Source organism: Calidris pugnax, unplaced genomic scaffold (assembly GCF_001431845.1).
Source record: "Calidris pugnax isolate Ruff unplaced genomic scaffold, ASM143184v1 scaffold1, whole genome shotgun sequence".
In the NCBI taxonomy this organism is placed as follows: domain Eukaryota; kingdom Metazoa; phylum Chordata; class Aves; order Charadriiformes; family Scolopacidae; genus Calidris; species Calidris pugnax.
Window position 1 is genome coordinate 12,036,992 of NW_015090800.1, and position 17,381 is coordinate 12,054,372.

At 39.5% G+C, this 17,381-nt stretch overlaps 1 protein-coding gene across 1 annotated transcript in view; it reads left to right on the top strand.

Annotated features, from left to right (window-relative positions):
* Positions 1 to 12,878, top strand: part of HCFC2 (host cell factor C2) — a 20,371-nt gene extending 7,493 nt beyond the window's left edge. Inside the window, exons 8-16 of the mRNA XM_014937241.1 lie at positions 587 to 772; positions 1,177 to 1,280; positions 2,328 to 2,490; positions 3,780 to 3,980; positions 5,190 to 5,260; positions 6,492 to 6,629; positions 7,933 to 8,118; positions 8,614 to 8,899; positions 9,928 to 12,878. Of these exons, the coding sequence (XP_014792727.1) occupies positions 587 to 772; positions 1,177 to 1,280; positions 2,328 to 2,490; positions 3,780 to 3,980; positions 5,190 to 5,260; positions 6,492 to 6,629; positions 7,933 to 8,118; positions 8,614 to 8,899; positions 9,928 to 9,953 (1,361 nt within the window). The 3' untranslated portion in view covers positions 9,954 to 12,878. The remainder of the gene's footprint in view (positions 1 to 586; positions 773 to 1,176; positions 1,281 to 2,327; positions 2,491 to 3,779; positions 3,981 to 5,189; positions 5,261 to 6,491; positions 6,630 to 7,932; positions 8,119 to 8,613; positions 8,900 to 9,927) is intronic.
* The last annotated feature ends 4,503 nt before the right edge of the window (positions 12,879 to 17,381 follow it).

Genomic DNA, 17,381 nt, shown 5'->3' on the forward strand with positions numbered 1-17,381 from the left:
TCCTTCACTGCCCCTCAGGAAAGTCAGAAGATGAAGAAGCGTAGCATGGGAGGGGATGTGCTTGAGAGTGCAGCCTAGTCAGGCATCAAGGCAAGTGAGAAGAGCAGGTCATTGGCTTTGAATCATGACGAGGCTTTAGCCTCTGCAGAAGCTTGAGGGAAAGCTCCCCTTAGCTACAGAGAGCAAGCAAAAAGAAAGCACAGTCTTCTGTGAATCCTTTCCAGGAATACAGAAAACTTTAGGAGCCAAAGAACTGCATGCAGCCTTTTAGGAAAGGATGAGGATCTCTTATCTCTGTAATCCCTATAATGATGTATATTCAACCCAAAGACTTACTGGCAGCAGAAGAGCCATCAAAAAAGAAAGTGTCAGAACTTCAGCATTTTTGAAGACTGTGGAATGGCACGTTATAATATTCTCTAACTTGACTTGCTATCTTTGACAACTGCTTCTTGTTGGATCTGGTATATATTGTACACGAGTGAAAAAGGAGCTACTGGTTTTGCTTGTGTTACATAGATATTTCTTAAATCGATGAAGGAGAGCAATTTCAACATGCCATTTGTGTTTTATTGGTTTCTTGTAGAGAAACCTCCAGCACCATCACAGGTACAGCTGATTAGAGCTACAACCAACTCTTTTCAAGTGAAATGGGATGAAGTACCTACAGTTGAAGAATATCTTCTTCAGTTACATGCTGACTCACCAGTGCCACCAGTGGCTGGAATACCCGGTACTGGAGTTCCTGAGACATCCGTGCTGAGTTCACAAGGTAGGAGTCAGATCATGCTATGCTAACATTTGCATAAAGGTAGAGGATTGCCTAAGAAATTAATATGAGTTTGTTTTGAAAAAAAAAAATCATTTTGAGAGAGAGACCCTGTTTATTTGTTATTCCCCAAATCTGTGCCTCATAATTATGGAAAATTCAGTTTAACTTGTCTCTCAGTTTTGTCCAGCTGTCTGGACAAAATATGAAGATATTTGTACAGTGCTGGGCATGATTTGAGAAAGGAAAGGACTGACTGTTTGGCCATGCAGTTTCATTTCAGTCTTCCAACCAGGTCTTCCTTCAGGCAACTTTGGGTTTCCCTCTTGCTTACTGGAATAGATTCTAACCAACATAATATTAAGTTTTTTGTAACTGATTTGAATTTGCTTTTGTTTAACTGAAAGGTGGCTCTTCTCTACATCAAAGTCCACAATCACTGCCTAGTGTCCCTTATCCAGAAATGAAGGTGGATCATCCCAGCCAAACAAATAATGTCATTCCTAATAACGTAAGTGTAAACTGAAAAATGCTGAAGTGGCAAAGTAGTGTGGGAAGTGAGAGAACTGCTAAAACACTGTCTTAGTTTTAAAAGTCCTTTGAAATGCCTGCATACTTCTTAGGCCTTAGAAAAAAAAACCAAAATCATACAAAACAAAGACACCTGCTGAAGTAGTAATGTCTGTTTTTTTACAGACATAACTTTATTTTATTTTTGTAATTGACAGTCTTTAAAGTTCTCTTCCTGGTAATGCAGAAAGGAAACTGCAACTTTATTGACTTCCAGACTGCTTACTAGGAGTCTGATACTAGTAGAAATACTGTTCATCCTCAAAATGTTGGTGAAATTAATGTGGGACGCAAAAAGGATAAGGCATATTCCTCCTTTTGTTAGTGTTTTAATACTAATCTGCTTAGTTGTCGGTTCCTACTACAGTATAAACCAAATTATTATCTGTTCTGGTTGTGCAGGTGTACGTGTTGCACTGTTTTGCCAATTTAAAAGAAAGAGGGAGGACAAACTCTGGCTGAAAGATCACAATTTTAGAAATTTTGACCTTTTCTTAACTGTGTAAAGCCTCGGATCTGTACGGGATCCATAATTTATTCTTGTAGAAAACGCATGTAGAAGTACTATAAATTTTACTAACAGTAGTTAGTAAAAAAGTACCTTGCATATGTGCCAGGAAAGCAAAGGTGGAAAAACCTCTTTAGTTGTCATTTTTTTTATTTTCCCATCCCCTCAAGTCCCCCCCAGTAGGCTACATCTATGCATCAATGAACTTCCATGTAATAACATAGAACATGAGCTCACTCAGATAAAATTTAGTATGTGGAAGGGACACTTTCAAGTCAACTTAGAGTTTGAGTCTTTGTAATATGATGGCTAAGATAAGGTGGATTGTGAGGTTGGTTTCTTGTTATAATTTAAAGTGCTAGGGGGATTTGTTGGAGGATTTTTGTTTGTTGTTTTCAAGGAAGCATTTTCATACCATGTTTGCAACTGAAATTTCTGAACTTTGCAGTTAAACATTAACACATGTGTTTTTTTGGTTAGGTCCAAGTTTCCCTTTCATCCAACTCATTATTAAAAGTAGAAGGAAAAGAAAAGGTTGCAGCACCTGAAAACAAGATTACACAGGAGACTATGAAAAACCATGCAGATGCTACAGGATTCAAAGAATCAAATGCCCCTTCTCTTTTGCCTGTTTGTACTTCAAGTAAGATGACTATAGAATAAAAATTAATTAAAAAGTGAGAGTTGAAATTCGTCTGATAAATATAAAATAAGATTATTTCTGTCTTGCAATTTGAAATTATTTTAGAGGCTTTTGTAGTTTAAAAACAACCATCTTGTGCTAGTTATGACTTCAGGTATTTTTAGAAGATACAAAGAAAAATGAAACCTTAAGTTGTTTGAAGCGTTGCAAAGGACGTGAAATTCTCAGTAATCATTATTATGATGGCAAATGTGTCTCTAAACATAAATAGCCCTTTTTAACATCAAAGAACAGACTGACAGGACCAGATTCATTTTACAACTTTAAGGTGATAGTAACCTCAGGCTCTCTTTCACACTACTTCTGTCTGTTAATAGTGCAAAGCCGTAGCTGGTGGGACATTTTAGGCGATGTGGAGAGGAGCGTAAGATGACAAGGCACTGATTTAGGCATTTCACTGAAGTGCCTTATGTTCTTTGTGGTGAATCCAGGCTCAGGCAACTGATCTGTTTATATTTGACTCTCATGTAATTTGTGGGTTGTTGGATTTTTGTTTTCTTCGCAGTGTAATTTAAGTATTGTGATGGAATTTGTGGGTTGTTGGATTTTCGTTTTCTTCGCAGTGTAATTTAAGTATTGTGTTGAAATGTTGCATCTTAGTGCTGAGAAGCAGAATTCCACAGTAGTTAATCTTAAATCGATTGTATCAAAGTTGTGATACTGATTTGTGTGAATACTTTCTCTTTACGTTAGGATTTTTTTTCCAAATTAATCCTCTCATAACCAAATAGATCTAGAATAGCAAACTTAAACGAAATTGTTGTTTTAATACAACTGTTTACATATATCATTTTATGACTGTGTAGACAGACTTTTGATAAGTTATAGACCTAAAGAAAGCGTTAGCAATTCATATAATCAAATCTATTGTAACCTAAATCTGAGCTAAATTCTGGTTTTATATGAAACTGTGATCATGTTGAAATTTGGTAGATGCTACCAATACTGAATTCTGGTTAATATTTTTCTTTTTTTAAGGTCCTCATAGAATAGCAAACTTAAATGAAATTGTTGTTTTAATATAACTGTTTACATATATAATTTTATGACTATGTAGACAGACTTTTGTTAAGTTATAGACCTAAAGAAAGCGTTAGCAATTAATTTAATCAAATCTATTGTAACCTAAATCTGAGCTAAATTCTGGTTTTATATGAAACTGTGATCATGTTGAAATTTGGTAGGTGCTACCAATACTGAATTCTGGTTAATATTTTTCTTTTTTTAAGGTCCTCAGACTTCAGCAAATGTAGGTGAATTACATGACTTGGACAAACGAACTGTAAATCCTGATGCTTCTGTCTCCAGTACTGTCTCCAGCACACAAACTATGGTAACCCAGCAGGCTGTTAAAACTGAATCATCAAGTACAAATGGGGCAGTTGTTAAAGATGAAACTTCACTAACAACATTCAATTCAAAATCTGAAGGTTTGAAATGTGTTTCACATACTGTATTTTGAGCCATATATATCTAAGGCCCTCAGAGTTCCTCTAGTGTGGTGGGATTTCCATCTTGACTAGTCCCTGGGATTGAGATAGGGCTTTGGGCATTGAGGACCTTGGGCAGCCTGGATGATCTCTGCTATGATTTAAACATTGGGATATTCCTTTTATATGTTTGTAAAAATCTTTGTTTCCTGTAAGTGAAAAGTCCTTTAAATCTTCATTTATGCAGAAGCCCGTTTTCTAAATAGCAGTGGCAGCCAGTTTTGGTGCCCGTAGCACGTTTGTTTTCATTCAGTGATTGTTTATTTAGTCAGCAGAAGACTGCAAATAATAACCTTAGATGGTTTTGATTTTAAACAACTGAATTCTGTGGCAAATATGGCCAGTTCGTGTGGCTTGCTCACCAGTAATCAAATGTGCTGACCTATTCAGAGTCTGCTTGAAATACCCAAAATAAGCAGCCACGCAGAAACTGAACATATTTGTAGTTTTTTCAAGTTTCCTTTTTTTGTGAGTATCAATGGGCTGTGCTTGCTATTGCTTTGAGTGTTAGCTGTATTCTCTTACTGATGCTGTGAGAGTAGTATAATTTTTACCTAACAGTATTGCATTTTAAAAGCAAAAACCAGAAACATAAGTATAAAACACTGATATTCTCTTGTGTTGCTTATGTACTTCAATTTAGCTTTTTTTTCTCAAGATTGCATTTTAAATGTAATAAATGTTCTTTTTCCCATTTGTTGGGATTATTTAAAAATTAACTGCTCATGTTCAGAACTTAAGACTGTATTGATGTCGGAAACAATGCATTCAAACTAAGGTTTCATGCTTAGAGTGTTCCTACAATGTCATCGGTATGTGCCTCAATCTGGTGTTTAGATTATTCGCTCACAAATATTTCGTATCGATTTCATCGTTCTGTCACTTTTTAGGATTTTCTGAGTCCTGCCTTCTCTTTGTGTTATGTGTAGCCGCCTGCGCTGCCAGGCTGTTACAATTGTTCTGTGAATATGACGCAGGCCAAAATTAGTAGTTTGTGTTATAAATAGAACTGCATGCAAAAGAAGTCTGAGACGGACTTTTGCAACAAATACTTGTTAAATGGCTGTTGAGATGAACTTTCATGTTTTGGACTTTGTGTTAATTTTTTCCTATCACTTAAGCTTTTTAAATATAACTTTTTGTTTCTAGCTGCTGAAACTGCTTATATCATGCCTTCAACAAGGGTCAATACTGGACAGACAAATGATTCACACTCCTCTGTAAGTCTGGAAAAGTATAATCAAATTGCTGTATTTATTGTTCCGTTGATTAGTTGTAAGGGCTCTTCTGTTTTCCTTTAATTATATCTCTGAAAGAAAAGCAATGTATATTTAGGGCTTGAAGTGAATAATACAGGGGTAAACATTTCTGTTGTAAAACTAATTGCATTGTGTGGGTTTGATTTGAGTCTAAGTAGCAGTTGTGTAGTTGGGAGGAGATCCAAGTTTGTGTCTCAGCTGTTGAATCTCTTATCGGCTGGCACAGTGGAATGGTCTCTCTGCTGCATGATGTGCAAATGTGGAGTGCTTTTCTGTATGCACAGCTGAATTTAAAATGAAGTATGTATAGATCAGATGAGTGTTAGCTGCTGGTCTATAGGTTTGAAACGTAACTAAACTGACATCTTGATGTTTTTCCCTAGAGGAGATGGGGACTGGCTATGCAAGCTGTAAATACTGCCTGAAAAAGTAAATGCTTCCTATTTCACCTGCTTACAACTTAATACACAAAACCAAGGTGCCAGTGTTGCCACCACAAGAGAGGAGCTAAGGATGGGAAGCAGCAGCTGGTGCTAAAGGGTTGGGGTGCTTTTGCCAAGAGCAGCTGCCCCTCCTGCCCCTTTTCCATGCTGGCAGGGTCATGGCCTGTCTGTGCTGGGCACAGTGACCGTGCAGGCACCCTCCCTGGTGCCTGGAGACAAGCAAGAAAGATGGTTTGTCCTTCTGGGTCAGTCAGGAGCAGTTTCCATGCCCTCCACCACCATTGCTTCATGCCACAGCAGAGGCCCTGTTCTCAGCTGCAATCGAGTTAGCAGCAGCTTGAAAGAAGGTGTGCTTGGTGGGGAGGTGTAGCTGGATCCCAAGTAGACCTACTGGTGCTGGACCACGTTGTGGAACTTCTTGACCTCTGAATTTAACTCGCCAGCTACATGCTGCTGCAGACACCTAGTTCTACAGCTTTAAATTTCTTTCCCCCCCTGTTTAAACTAGAATGTCAGAGTTGACATCCCAGCTGTTTTCTTTTAAACGATAGGCTGTGTCTAAATCAATGTAGAAGAACCAGTTGGTTTTGAACAGTCTTTTGATAATATATGCATATTCATTTGAAGTATAAGAAAGCAACACTGGTATATTAGGGGGTTGTCTCTTACATATCCTTAGAGTCTTAACATTTTCTTTACGTTACATTGAAGTATGGGTAGTCTACAATAATGTGCTCTTCAAATACTAGAAAACTCCCCAAAGACAGACAGCTCCAGTGAAAACGAGAGACCGGCAGTGGTATGATGTTGGAATTTTTAAGAACAACAGCGCTGTGGTGAGCCAGTTCTACTTGCTGCCAGAGGAAACACTGAACATCTCTAACAAGGTAGCTGCTAATTCTTCTCTGACGTAACTTGCACATATGTATTTTGGAATCTGTTGCTCATAGGGTTGAAGCAAAATGTGGCATCTTCTGATACTGCAGCAGGATTTGGAGTTTTGTGTTTCGTGACCAGTCATGTATTTTGCTCACTTTTTTTTTTTTTTAACATTTCTCAAACCAGATGAATTTTCTTAATGTCTTGTTTTGCAATTGCTAATTATTTCTGTATTTTCTGTTTCTAGCCTTAGGAAAGAACTTTAAACTTGGTGAACTTTCAAACCTGTAAAAATTCTTAAAACTAAAAAACCCACAACTTATTAATACGTTATTTCAGTACAAGGCTGAAATGTTTTGGTCAAAGTTTCTTCTCTATTTCCAGAATCTTTGCTTACAAATTGTTAAAGACAAAGCTAGGCTGTTTAAAGAGACTAGATATGGAACTATAGTGGGTTTTGTAGTAGGTTTCTCTAACTTAATGTTGTTGCACATGTAAGTGTATATATGAAAATACTATACATGTGAAACTTGCGAAAATGCTGCAGTTCTGATGGTGACAGTGTAAATTAATGATGTCCTAGCGAACTAGAAACAGAAGGGATGGGTGTATGTTTTCTTGAGACAGAAACAGAAGAGCAGAACACTTTCTTTGAAAGCACTTTGCTATAAATACTGCACGTCTTCGTTTTAAGGAGCGTAGTACATTTTACAGTGTGTACATTGATTGTGATTTCTTATACATTATTCAGAGGGAAAATAGTTCCATTGGAAGTCTCAAGCATGCATTGATGCATATTTTAAACATGGAAATACATTAGCACTTCTGCTTCAGAAACCCATTTGCTACTAACTTACAGTGCTTTTTTTAAAAAACAGTTTGATTACCTACGCATCAAATTGCAGCTCCTAACTATAGGAATAACTATTTTTGAAATAAAAATATTTTTTAGGACGGAAGAGTTCGCTAATTATATCATATGCTATACAGCTGGAAATGCTACTTTGCTTTTACTTTCCAGAGGTGCAATAACCAAGAGGTGCAGTTCAGTTTAACTGATTGAAAAATTAGGGCTTTTTTTGGTTAGAGATGTAGTCTCATACTGCATTTTAGATCAGCTGGTTTGAGGCGAGCTAGTGTCTCAGTCAGAAGATTTTTGTAAGTTCTGATTTAACTATAACAGTTTTAGATAGCTTTTCAGTTGCAATTAAACTTATTAGTCTCAGTTTATCGCTACCCAGTTTATATCTTTTGGGGCTAATTGTGTTTGGAATATCTTAAATATTAACACAGATATCGCTTTATTTTCAGAAGGAAAGTGCAGATGTACCAGACTACAGATTGCTTAAGAAACAGGATCTTTTCCCAGGCACAGTGTACAGGTTTAGAGTTGCTGCAATTAACGGCTGTGGCGTTGGGCCTTTCAGTAAGATCAGTGAATTCAAGACTTGCATTCCTGGGTTTCCTGGAGCTCCTTCAACAGTCAAAATCACCAAGGTGAGAAATTTAGGTAATTCTAGTTCTGATGTATAGAATTCTGGTCACAAGCTTAATCTCAGAACTCTTGGGTTTAGTTGATTTGTTGTTGGAATTTTTCTCAAGTTAAAATTGTCACATAATATGTTGTCAGATGCTTACTTGGATAATTCTGGTCAATTAAATATTCTTTAGGAAATTTGCTGTAAAGAATTTATTATATTTAATGATCATGTTGTCAGATACACGTCTTCTATCATTTGACAGTTTCACCATGATTTTCTGCATCCTTAAATCTAAAGGGGTTTACCATACTTTTTTTTACCAAAAATAAAAGTCAAAATACCTGTCTTTATCTCCAAAGAGTGGTGATGTGAAGTTAGAATTTTCAGATGATCTTTAGAGGCGGTTTTGTATTTTTATATTTTTTTAATACATATATTTATACATATATATTCAGGTATCTAATGGTTACGTACACTCTATCACATTTTCTCCCCCTTTTTTTTTTTTCAGAGTGTAGACTGTATTCATCTTTCTTGGGAGCCTCCTGCTTCACCCTCGGGAAATATTTTAGAATATTCTGCCTACTTAGCGATCCGTTCCACGCAATTACAGGAAAACCCAAGTCAGCTTGTATTTATGAGAATATACTGTGGTCTTAAAACCTCGTGTATAGTGACTGCTGCCCAGCTTGCCAACGCTCACGTTGATTACACTTCCCGACCTGCTATAGTCTTCAGAATTTCTGCAAAGAATGAGAGGGGATATGGACCAGCCACGCAAGTTCGATGGCTTCAAGGTAAAGTTGGTGTCAGATGTGGCATTTAAATGGGAGGGAATGGCCTATTGTGTCTCTAGAACCAAAGCTTTTTTCAGCAGTGCACGTCAAGTTCTTGAAATGTTTTGTTCAATTGAGTTGTTGAATTTGGCATAACATTTAAAAGTTGGGGTTTTTGTGTCAGAAGACAAGCGAGTACTGAAATGTTGGTTATTGAGTCTTACCCAGTCCCTTGAATAATAAGAGCCCAGTAAGCTGCTGAGTTCCCTGGGCTTCACTTCACCTCAAAGGTTTTTTCCATCTAATAAGTGTTGCAGTTACACTCATGCGTGTAATCAGGTTTCTTTTCAATCTTTTCTCCCTCCTTATTAGGAAAAAAAAAAATTCACAAAGTGCATTTTTGTGATGCATATACACTTCAAAGTCTGTATTACCGACAAAAGAGGTTTTGTCATCTTGTCCCTGCACTTGAACTTGTTCAGGTTCACGATGAGTTGGGGATGGAAACAGACCCACTGAAAATAAAGATTAGTTTTTTAGCCTGATCAGTTCTGATCACCTTTTAAGTAAGCCAGTCTGGAGGCACAAAACAAGTAGTTTTGCTGGCTTCTCCTCTCATCCCACTCCTTCCCCTTTCTGGCCGAGCTTTCTGCCGGTTGGGAGCTGGCTTTGCCCAGGCAGAGGTTCTGTGAGCGTGGAGGGAGGTCGGGGAGGGCAGAGTGAGGGGAGGGCACCCACCCCCTCAGGGAGCAGGGAGCTGTTGCCTGGGTTTAGCTGAACTCTGGCTCCGTGGGCTGTCATCCACAGGGTGTGGGCTGAAAGCCGACTGTGGAAGACACCACTGCTTGTTTTTTAATGTCGTGGAGATAAACAATGAAGTTGTCTGCCATAATTTTAGTATTCCGATGCTGTTTTACCCCTTTAATTAGCTAGGGGTTCGACCATGACCTGTACCCCAGAACTCTGACGCAGTAGTTGGTTGAAAGTGTTTGACCGTATACACGATGTGAAATTACCAAACATTTAACAGTGTCTCCTTCTTTTTGCAGATATGAAAACATCAGGCTCAAAATAGAAACGACGTCGTAAATCTCAAGTCTCGAATGTAGTGTTTAATGTAACTCTTGTACTATTTGTAAATGCTACAAATATTTTATTTTTGCATTGTTTTTATCTTAAAAGTATATAACCTTTTTTACGTTTGGAACATCAGCGTTACACAGCCTTGCTCAGGTATGAGTACCATATAGGAACTATATTGAAGGTGGTGGGATGGAAGACCATACTCCATCCAGTAGCTCTTTTTGGTAGGGATAATTAAAACGTAAAAAATATGCAGTTTGAAATCAAATAACTACAAAATTGGCACATGCAATAGTATTTGAGGTTGAGTCCCCATGATTGTTACAGATCTTGCATAGATAATTTATAAGATTTGGTATATAAGCAAATTTTGTTTGGTTTCAGTTCTTTATACCACATTCTTCGTTGTGGTGCCTGTGTGCAAGGCGAAAATTTCCAGTTATTATATAGTAACTTAAAATGTATAAATATTTTAATATATACTTTTTTGTAAAGAAATGATTTTTCTACTATTTGTAACAAATATCTTAATCTTGAAAGATATCCCCTGAAGATTTAAAAGGAAAAAGATAAACTTAGTAATTTCTCTTATTACAAAAAACGTAAATTCATTGTAAATGCACTACTAATATTTAGAAACATCCTTTTGTAGTTGTACAAATCTTAAACTTGTAAATACCAATGTTTACAAGAGACCTTTCTGGTCTTGTATTAAAACTTCCATGAGATTCATTCTCTTTTTTTTAAATCCATATGCTTTGCTTTTAGCATATGCTTGCTTTTTGCACTAATAATAACTTACCTCATTCCTGTGTTTGTAATCACTTGTGTTGCTTCCATAATGTTTCTGTAAAACTTCAATCTGAAAATTTTAACCAAAGTTTAGAATACATGGTAAGCAATTTTGCACATATTATATGGCAACTTTCAACATATTTATTCCAGTTAATCTTCTTAAGTGCTTGTTTGCTTTACCAGTATATCCTCCCAATCAAGTTCAGTATCTCCCTTTTACTATGCATCATTTTACATTAACTAGCTAGCTGATAAATTCAACAAGCATTACTTCTAGGAATAGGTTGATCCATTCCTATGCTAAAAGAGACAAATTGTTCACAGTAGTGAAATAAAGGTAAACATTTTAAATGCTATTTATGTATCTATATATAAACCTATGTTTACCAAAGCGTAGAGGAAAATGGCTGAGTTGGACAAGGTCACTAGGTGAATAGATTGAGGCACCTAAATAAGATTTATTTCAAAATAAAATCTAAATTATTTCCTGTGCAATGAAGTTTATACTTTGCACTTTAATTTTGCCCTGGATGCCAAAAGACTGTACATCAAGGTAGAATTTCTTGCCTCTGCCAGTTAAATTTGTCTTAAGAACGTTTGTAAATATATAAACTAAAATAAATGATGTGCCTGGTTTGGTGGGAGAAGTATCATGACAATATTAGAGATTTAACAGCTCAGTTTTCCCAGAGCAGATTTAATAGCCAAGTTTTAGCTGCCCTGAAAATCAGGGTTGTAGTGGAAGTGCTGATACAGCCTTAATTATTGCAACACATCACATGCTATAATAGCATATAAAAATGTGCTGGGGACCATAAATCGCTGTAATAGTGTTAATTGTGGCACAGGAGTAATAACACATGGTTTTACTCCGGAGAAAAATCTCGTGTTTCTGACAATGACAGAGATCCCAGACTCACTTTAAACGGTGTTTATAGTATGAATGTATAGGACTTTTCCTGAAGTTAACTGGCTTTAAAATGTTAGTGTTTTAATGGTCCATTTTATCAGGTATGATCTCACTACCAATACTGTCTGATAACTAAAATACTGTTCACATGAACTGTTAACTAGAAGGCTAGAATTTGGTTTTTCTTATTAGTACTGTAAAAGAAGCCTTTAGAGAAAACACTTGTGGCTTTGATTTTGTTGGTCGATAGCTGTGATTGTAGAGTTGTTATTTAAGAATAAAATCCGTTGGGTGTGTCTGGGTGGGGTTTTTTTGCACTTGGTTTCACATGCTTTGCACAATTTCTTTTCCAGTGGGTATGTCACAACTACCAAAGGGTAAAACTGTGGCGTTTTAGATGAAAGTATAATTTCCTTTTAAGTGTGCTTTCTCCGGCTGGCTTGACATAAGATGTCACTTTTCTCTTCTTTGTCCAAGTTGGGTGACGTTGAATAGTGATCATACGCAGACTTTCAGTTCCTCGCAGTTTTACTTCAAACTGAAATTGTGGTACACGCTGTAAAATACACTTTGTGGTCTTGTTTTTAGAACTGTATTTATAAGGTCTCAATCCCGCCTGTTTGCCTATCAACTAGATACCAGACAAATACTGATTGCTTGATTTTTTTTCGAATTCATTTGCAAGACTGTTGACATCAGCTCTTGGAGAACGTGTTACCCATTTGTTTCATCTATTGCTAAGGGACGTGTAACAGAAGCTGAAACCTCTGAGGTGACAGTATCCGTATTGTGGAAATGTTTAGGTTTACTGAACTCCTTAGGGGAGTCGTGACTGTGTCAGTGTAAGGGCCGTCGTGCTGCTTACGGCCGACCCCGCTACAGCTTCACCTTCAGAATGTTCTTGTGAAAGTGGAAATGAAGTGAACAATAACCTACACTTTGTGTTTTCAAAGTAATTATAGCAATATCTTTTGAATGTAGTTTGGAGTAGAGCACATGATCATGCCATAAACTCTGAAGATATAATTAAGTATTACTGTTGTTATCTGATATTGCAGGATAGCGAATTTGACGTGAACTTAGTCTTACAGCCTGTTACTTAATGACCTCTACAAGGAAACTGACATTTTGTACAATTCGAGTTGATCAGTCTTATTTCGAAGCATTGTTTGTTCTTTGTAATAAAGTGGTTGTCCTATCCAACGCGTTGTACATGCTGAAGTGGGGCTCTGTTTTTTCAAAGGTGCACGTGTACAAACTACACATTTCTGCCCTTCTTTAGAAATGGGGATGATACAGAGAAGAGAGTGAATATATTTGACTTAGGGGGAGAGAGTTTAACGGTGAGTATTGTAATACCGAGTATCATAAAAATGATTTCCCAGGTTACTCCTTGGTTGCCTCATGGGGTGTTTTTTCCTTAGTTGAGGTTCCTCAGTTTCCCTGCCCCATATTCTCTGGCAGTTGTGCTCTTGCCGTTACTCTGTCCCCTTCCCTTTGTGTGCTGCAGCGTGCTGGCTGCCACCTCTGAAATGAAATTTGGGAATGACTTCTGCTGTCCTTATGGCGGTTGTGTTGCTGCTGTTCAAAATGAGTGACAAAGAGTTTGGTATTGCTTTGTTACCCTTTTTTCTATTGCAAAGATGGGATACGAGAGAGCACTTGCTGTGCTCAGAAGGCTTCTAGTAAGGACATGCGTTGCCTGTGTGTCACAGTCTCAGGGCAAGTTGCTAAACTTCTGTGTTTTATGGGGAACACCTGGGGAAATAGGTGTTGTGATAGGACAAGGGGTAACAGTTTTACACTAAAAGAGTGGAGATTTGGATTAGATATTAGGAAGAAATTCTTTTCTGTGAGGGTGGTGAGACACTGGAACAGGTTGCCCAGGGAAGCTGTGGATGCCCCATCCCTGGAGGTGTTCAAGGCCAGGCTGGATGGGGCTTTGAGCAACCTGGACTAGTGGGAGGTGTCCCTGCCCATGGCAGGGGGTTGGAACTTGGGAATCTTTAGGGGCCCTTCCAACCCAAACCATTCTATGATTCTAAATAATGTATGTTTCTAGAAGCAGGGGAGCAGGGTGTAGTGAGTGAACTGAATGGTCTACAGGATCGTTTCTAGACCTTTTTAAGAGACTTCACATAGGGAACCGCTGAAAGTGGTCTGCTCCAGATGGATTCCTTCCTTGTGTTCCTAGCTGTTATAATAGAGTAACTGTTGTCGTCTTATTTTCGATTGTTTGTGATCTTTGCATTACTGGAAAACAGATGGGAAAACCTGAACAATCACTGAAGAATTCCCTCATGTTTGTTTTTCTTTCTCTTAAGAGTATGAGTTACTTTCTCTTTAAGGCAGACTTGAATTTGCTGCATGAATTTATCTTAAAAACAACTCAGTTTTTTTTCTTTTTTCTTTATAGCGTTAGCTGGTTCCTGGTGTATTTTTATATTTTCTAGTGAGCTAAAGGCCAGGGCTTTTATTCCGTGGCTTCCAGTTCTGACACTAGAGCATTCCCAGGTTCCCAGGGCAGGGGTGGAGCTGGCCTTGCCTTAGCAGTTGGTGTCTTCCTCCTCCTGCTAGGAGTTGTGAAAGGTATTTTGGGGTGTTCTCCATTCATCGGAAGCTCAGCAGAGATCCCTTCTATTAGGATTTCCAGAAGTGAAGTTGAAAGTAGCAGGATGACCCTTAAATGGATCCTCTTGCTCTGTGAATGGGTCTGTAGGATGCCGCTGCCTCCAGAGGGAGGAAGCCCTGGTGGCCCTGCTGCTATTGGCAGTGGTGGGGATTCCAGAGCTCTGGAACAGGCTGCCCAGAGGGGCTGTGGAGTCTCCTTTTCTGGAGAGATTCAAAACCTGCCTGGATGCGTTCCTGCCCAGCCTGCTGGAGGTGTGCGACCTGCTTTAGGTCACAGGAGGTGGACTAGATGATCTCCAGAGGTCCCTTCCAGCCCCCACCGTTCTGTGATCCTGTGAACTGCTGCGCAGAGAACCAGAAGGGGCAGTGGGAGACTCCTGCCTGGAGGGCATGAGGCAGAGGGGTGCTGGTGTGTTTTAGGCACCCAGTTTAATTTCAGATGATAGGAGATGGTGTGAGTTTGCTCTGCTGGGCTCATCTGCTCAGCACAGGGGCAGAAGCAGGGGAGCAGAAGAAAGGGAGGGGCTGGGCTGCCTGGGAGGGAGAGGGGGAGGGAAGAGGAGGGCTTGGGTGGGAGGAAGGCCCCAGAGATCTCTGTGAGCTCATGGGGCTGTTTGTCTAACTCCATCCAGATGTGCCTGATGTTACGTCCTGAAAATCTGGCATCTAAAAATGTGGTAAGTCACATCTTGGTCTGTTCCCAAAATCCTTCAAAAGCCTGAAGTACTTCATATTACTGGTTGAGCTCATAGCCCTGCCAGTAACCAAAAAAAAACCAAACCAAAAAACCTACCAAATTGGGGCTGGGCTTAGTTTGCTGTCATTGTTTTATTGAGGGGGTTCTTGCCTCTCGCACGCATCTGTTTTTAATCTGGGACAATTGCTAAGCTGGTACAGCCGCTCCTTCAAATGAAAATTTAGGCTGGGGTACGGTATCTTCAAAGAGGGGAAAAAAAGAGACAAAGCATTTCAGCGTGTCCCAAACAGCGAGTGGGGTTCCAAGAGTTATGATCTGTATCTGATGGCGTTACAGAGCGCTGTTACCCACACATGGAAGTGATCAATACGCAGTTATTTCCAAGCTGTTCTTAGAAGAGGCACCCTGGGTGTATGCCATCTGAGGAGGTTCAAAACCACCCGTTCTTTGGTTTGGTTGCATCATCTCTGGGTTTGTTTGCATTTTTCTCATTTAAATAGTTTCTGCCAGGGACTCTTAACTGCCTTTTAGGATAACCACCTCTTACATGTAGTGTTGATAATTCTCCTTTAACGAAAAGTTAGCTTAGGATAACCACCTCTCTCTTACATGCAGCGTTGATAATTCTCCTTTAACGAAAAGTTAGCAGGTACAAGTAGTAGCTCGTAACTTGGAGCAGGATTAAGAAGTACCCCAAATCTTTCTTTTTAGTAGCAGCTTTGTAATTATTTCTTCATTGCACTTTGCCTGAGTAGGGAGGAGACTTTTATGTGCTGACTTGATATGCTGTCTTCTCCGGAATGAAAATATTCAGAGCCTGGGAGCAACTGTTTGAGGTTTCACCTACTTCTGTTACAGTATAACTGCAGACTCTTTATGTAGCTATTATTCAAAGATTAGTTACTGAGATTAGTTTCCTATGTTTGTGCTGCTAGGAGAAGGTTAGGAAGATGCTGTAGGAAGGTGCTGCTGAGCCATGGGAAACAGCATGGGAGCTGTCAAGCCAGACAACACCATGGAAAGAGGAAACAGCCTCCGTTTGCTACAGGGGAGGTTCAGATCGGATATTAGGAAAAGTTTTTACACTGAAAGGGTTGTTAAGCGTTGGAATGGGAGGGGTTGAGGCACCCCTGGAGGTATTTAAAAGATGGGTAGACACAGTGCTTAGCACTATGGTGTAGTGATGGTTTTTGTCAGTGTTTGGTTGATGGTTGGACTTGATGATCTGAAAGGTCCCTTCCAATCTAAGCAAGTCTACGGTTCGATAAAATTGCTAGTTATTGCCTCTATTTCTTTTTCTGGTGGGTGTGCAGGACTTGAGTTTCTACATGTTTCTTTTTCTGGTGGGTGTGCAGGACTTGATCCCACTGCATCCACTCAAGAGACACTTTGGGCAAGTTTCAGCTGCGTGGTTTGTAAAACGTGGCTGTGGCTGCTGGCTTTGAATGGAGTAAGAGTGGACTCGTCCTCTGATGCAGCACCCCCCAATATATACTCCTCCTAATTTGCTGTTGCATAAAGCGGTGACTGCGTTTCAGCTGTAGTTGTATTTCAAGTGACAGAGCGTTTATACCTGAACTGTGCGCCTCAGGTGTGCAGCTGGAAGTTGCTTTTCTTTGCTGCTGCTGGTCCTGTGTCTGCTGGGTGGGGGACACTCTCATCATAGCAGTCGCCTCATTTCAGACAGATTCCCTGCTCTTATTTACTGAATGATTTTGTTGACTTAAAAAAAAGTCTTCTGTAGTTTTGCCTCTCATTTCTGCCATGCTAAAGACACACCTGAAGCAAATACAACTAAGAAATTAGTTTTCTCCTGTAGTTGTCACTGGGCAAGCTCCAAGCAGTGGCTAGGTCCATGCCCTACCCCTAGTCTGGGGAGAGCTGTGTACTGAGGCAGGGCAGGGGACCCCTTTGAGTTGGAAATAACCCTTTTTTTGTTCTTTCATTGTGCACAGAGGAGACACAGAGCGTGACAACAGTTTAGGAAGCAGCAGGAAAAAGTGCTTTAGTCACTGCTGCCCCCTTGGCAGGGGAGGACCCACGCTGCACCCAGCGGTTTCTGGAGAAAAGCAGTCTGCACCCTGAACAGGACCAAAAACCTGGGCTGATTCTGACCAGGAGCATCAGGCACACACAGATTGGATTAGCAGCTTGAAGGATGCTCCTCTGCCCAGCAGATTTAAACCCTCATGAGTTTTCTTTCATACAAAAGCAAACCAGGTGCTATTGCTCCTGATAAAATGGATCCCCCGCCCCAGTGCACCGCAATGAGATATTCCAGGAAATGAGCCTGGCTCTTTGCCTGGAAGATTTCCTAAACCAGCGACGCTGACTCCCTCTGAGCTGCTGCCTGGCCTCTCTCCCTGCTCTGCAGCCATACCTGGGGC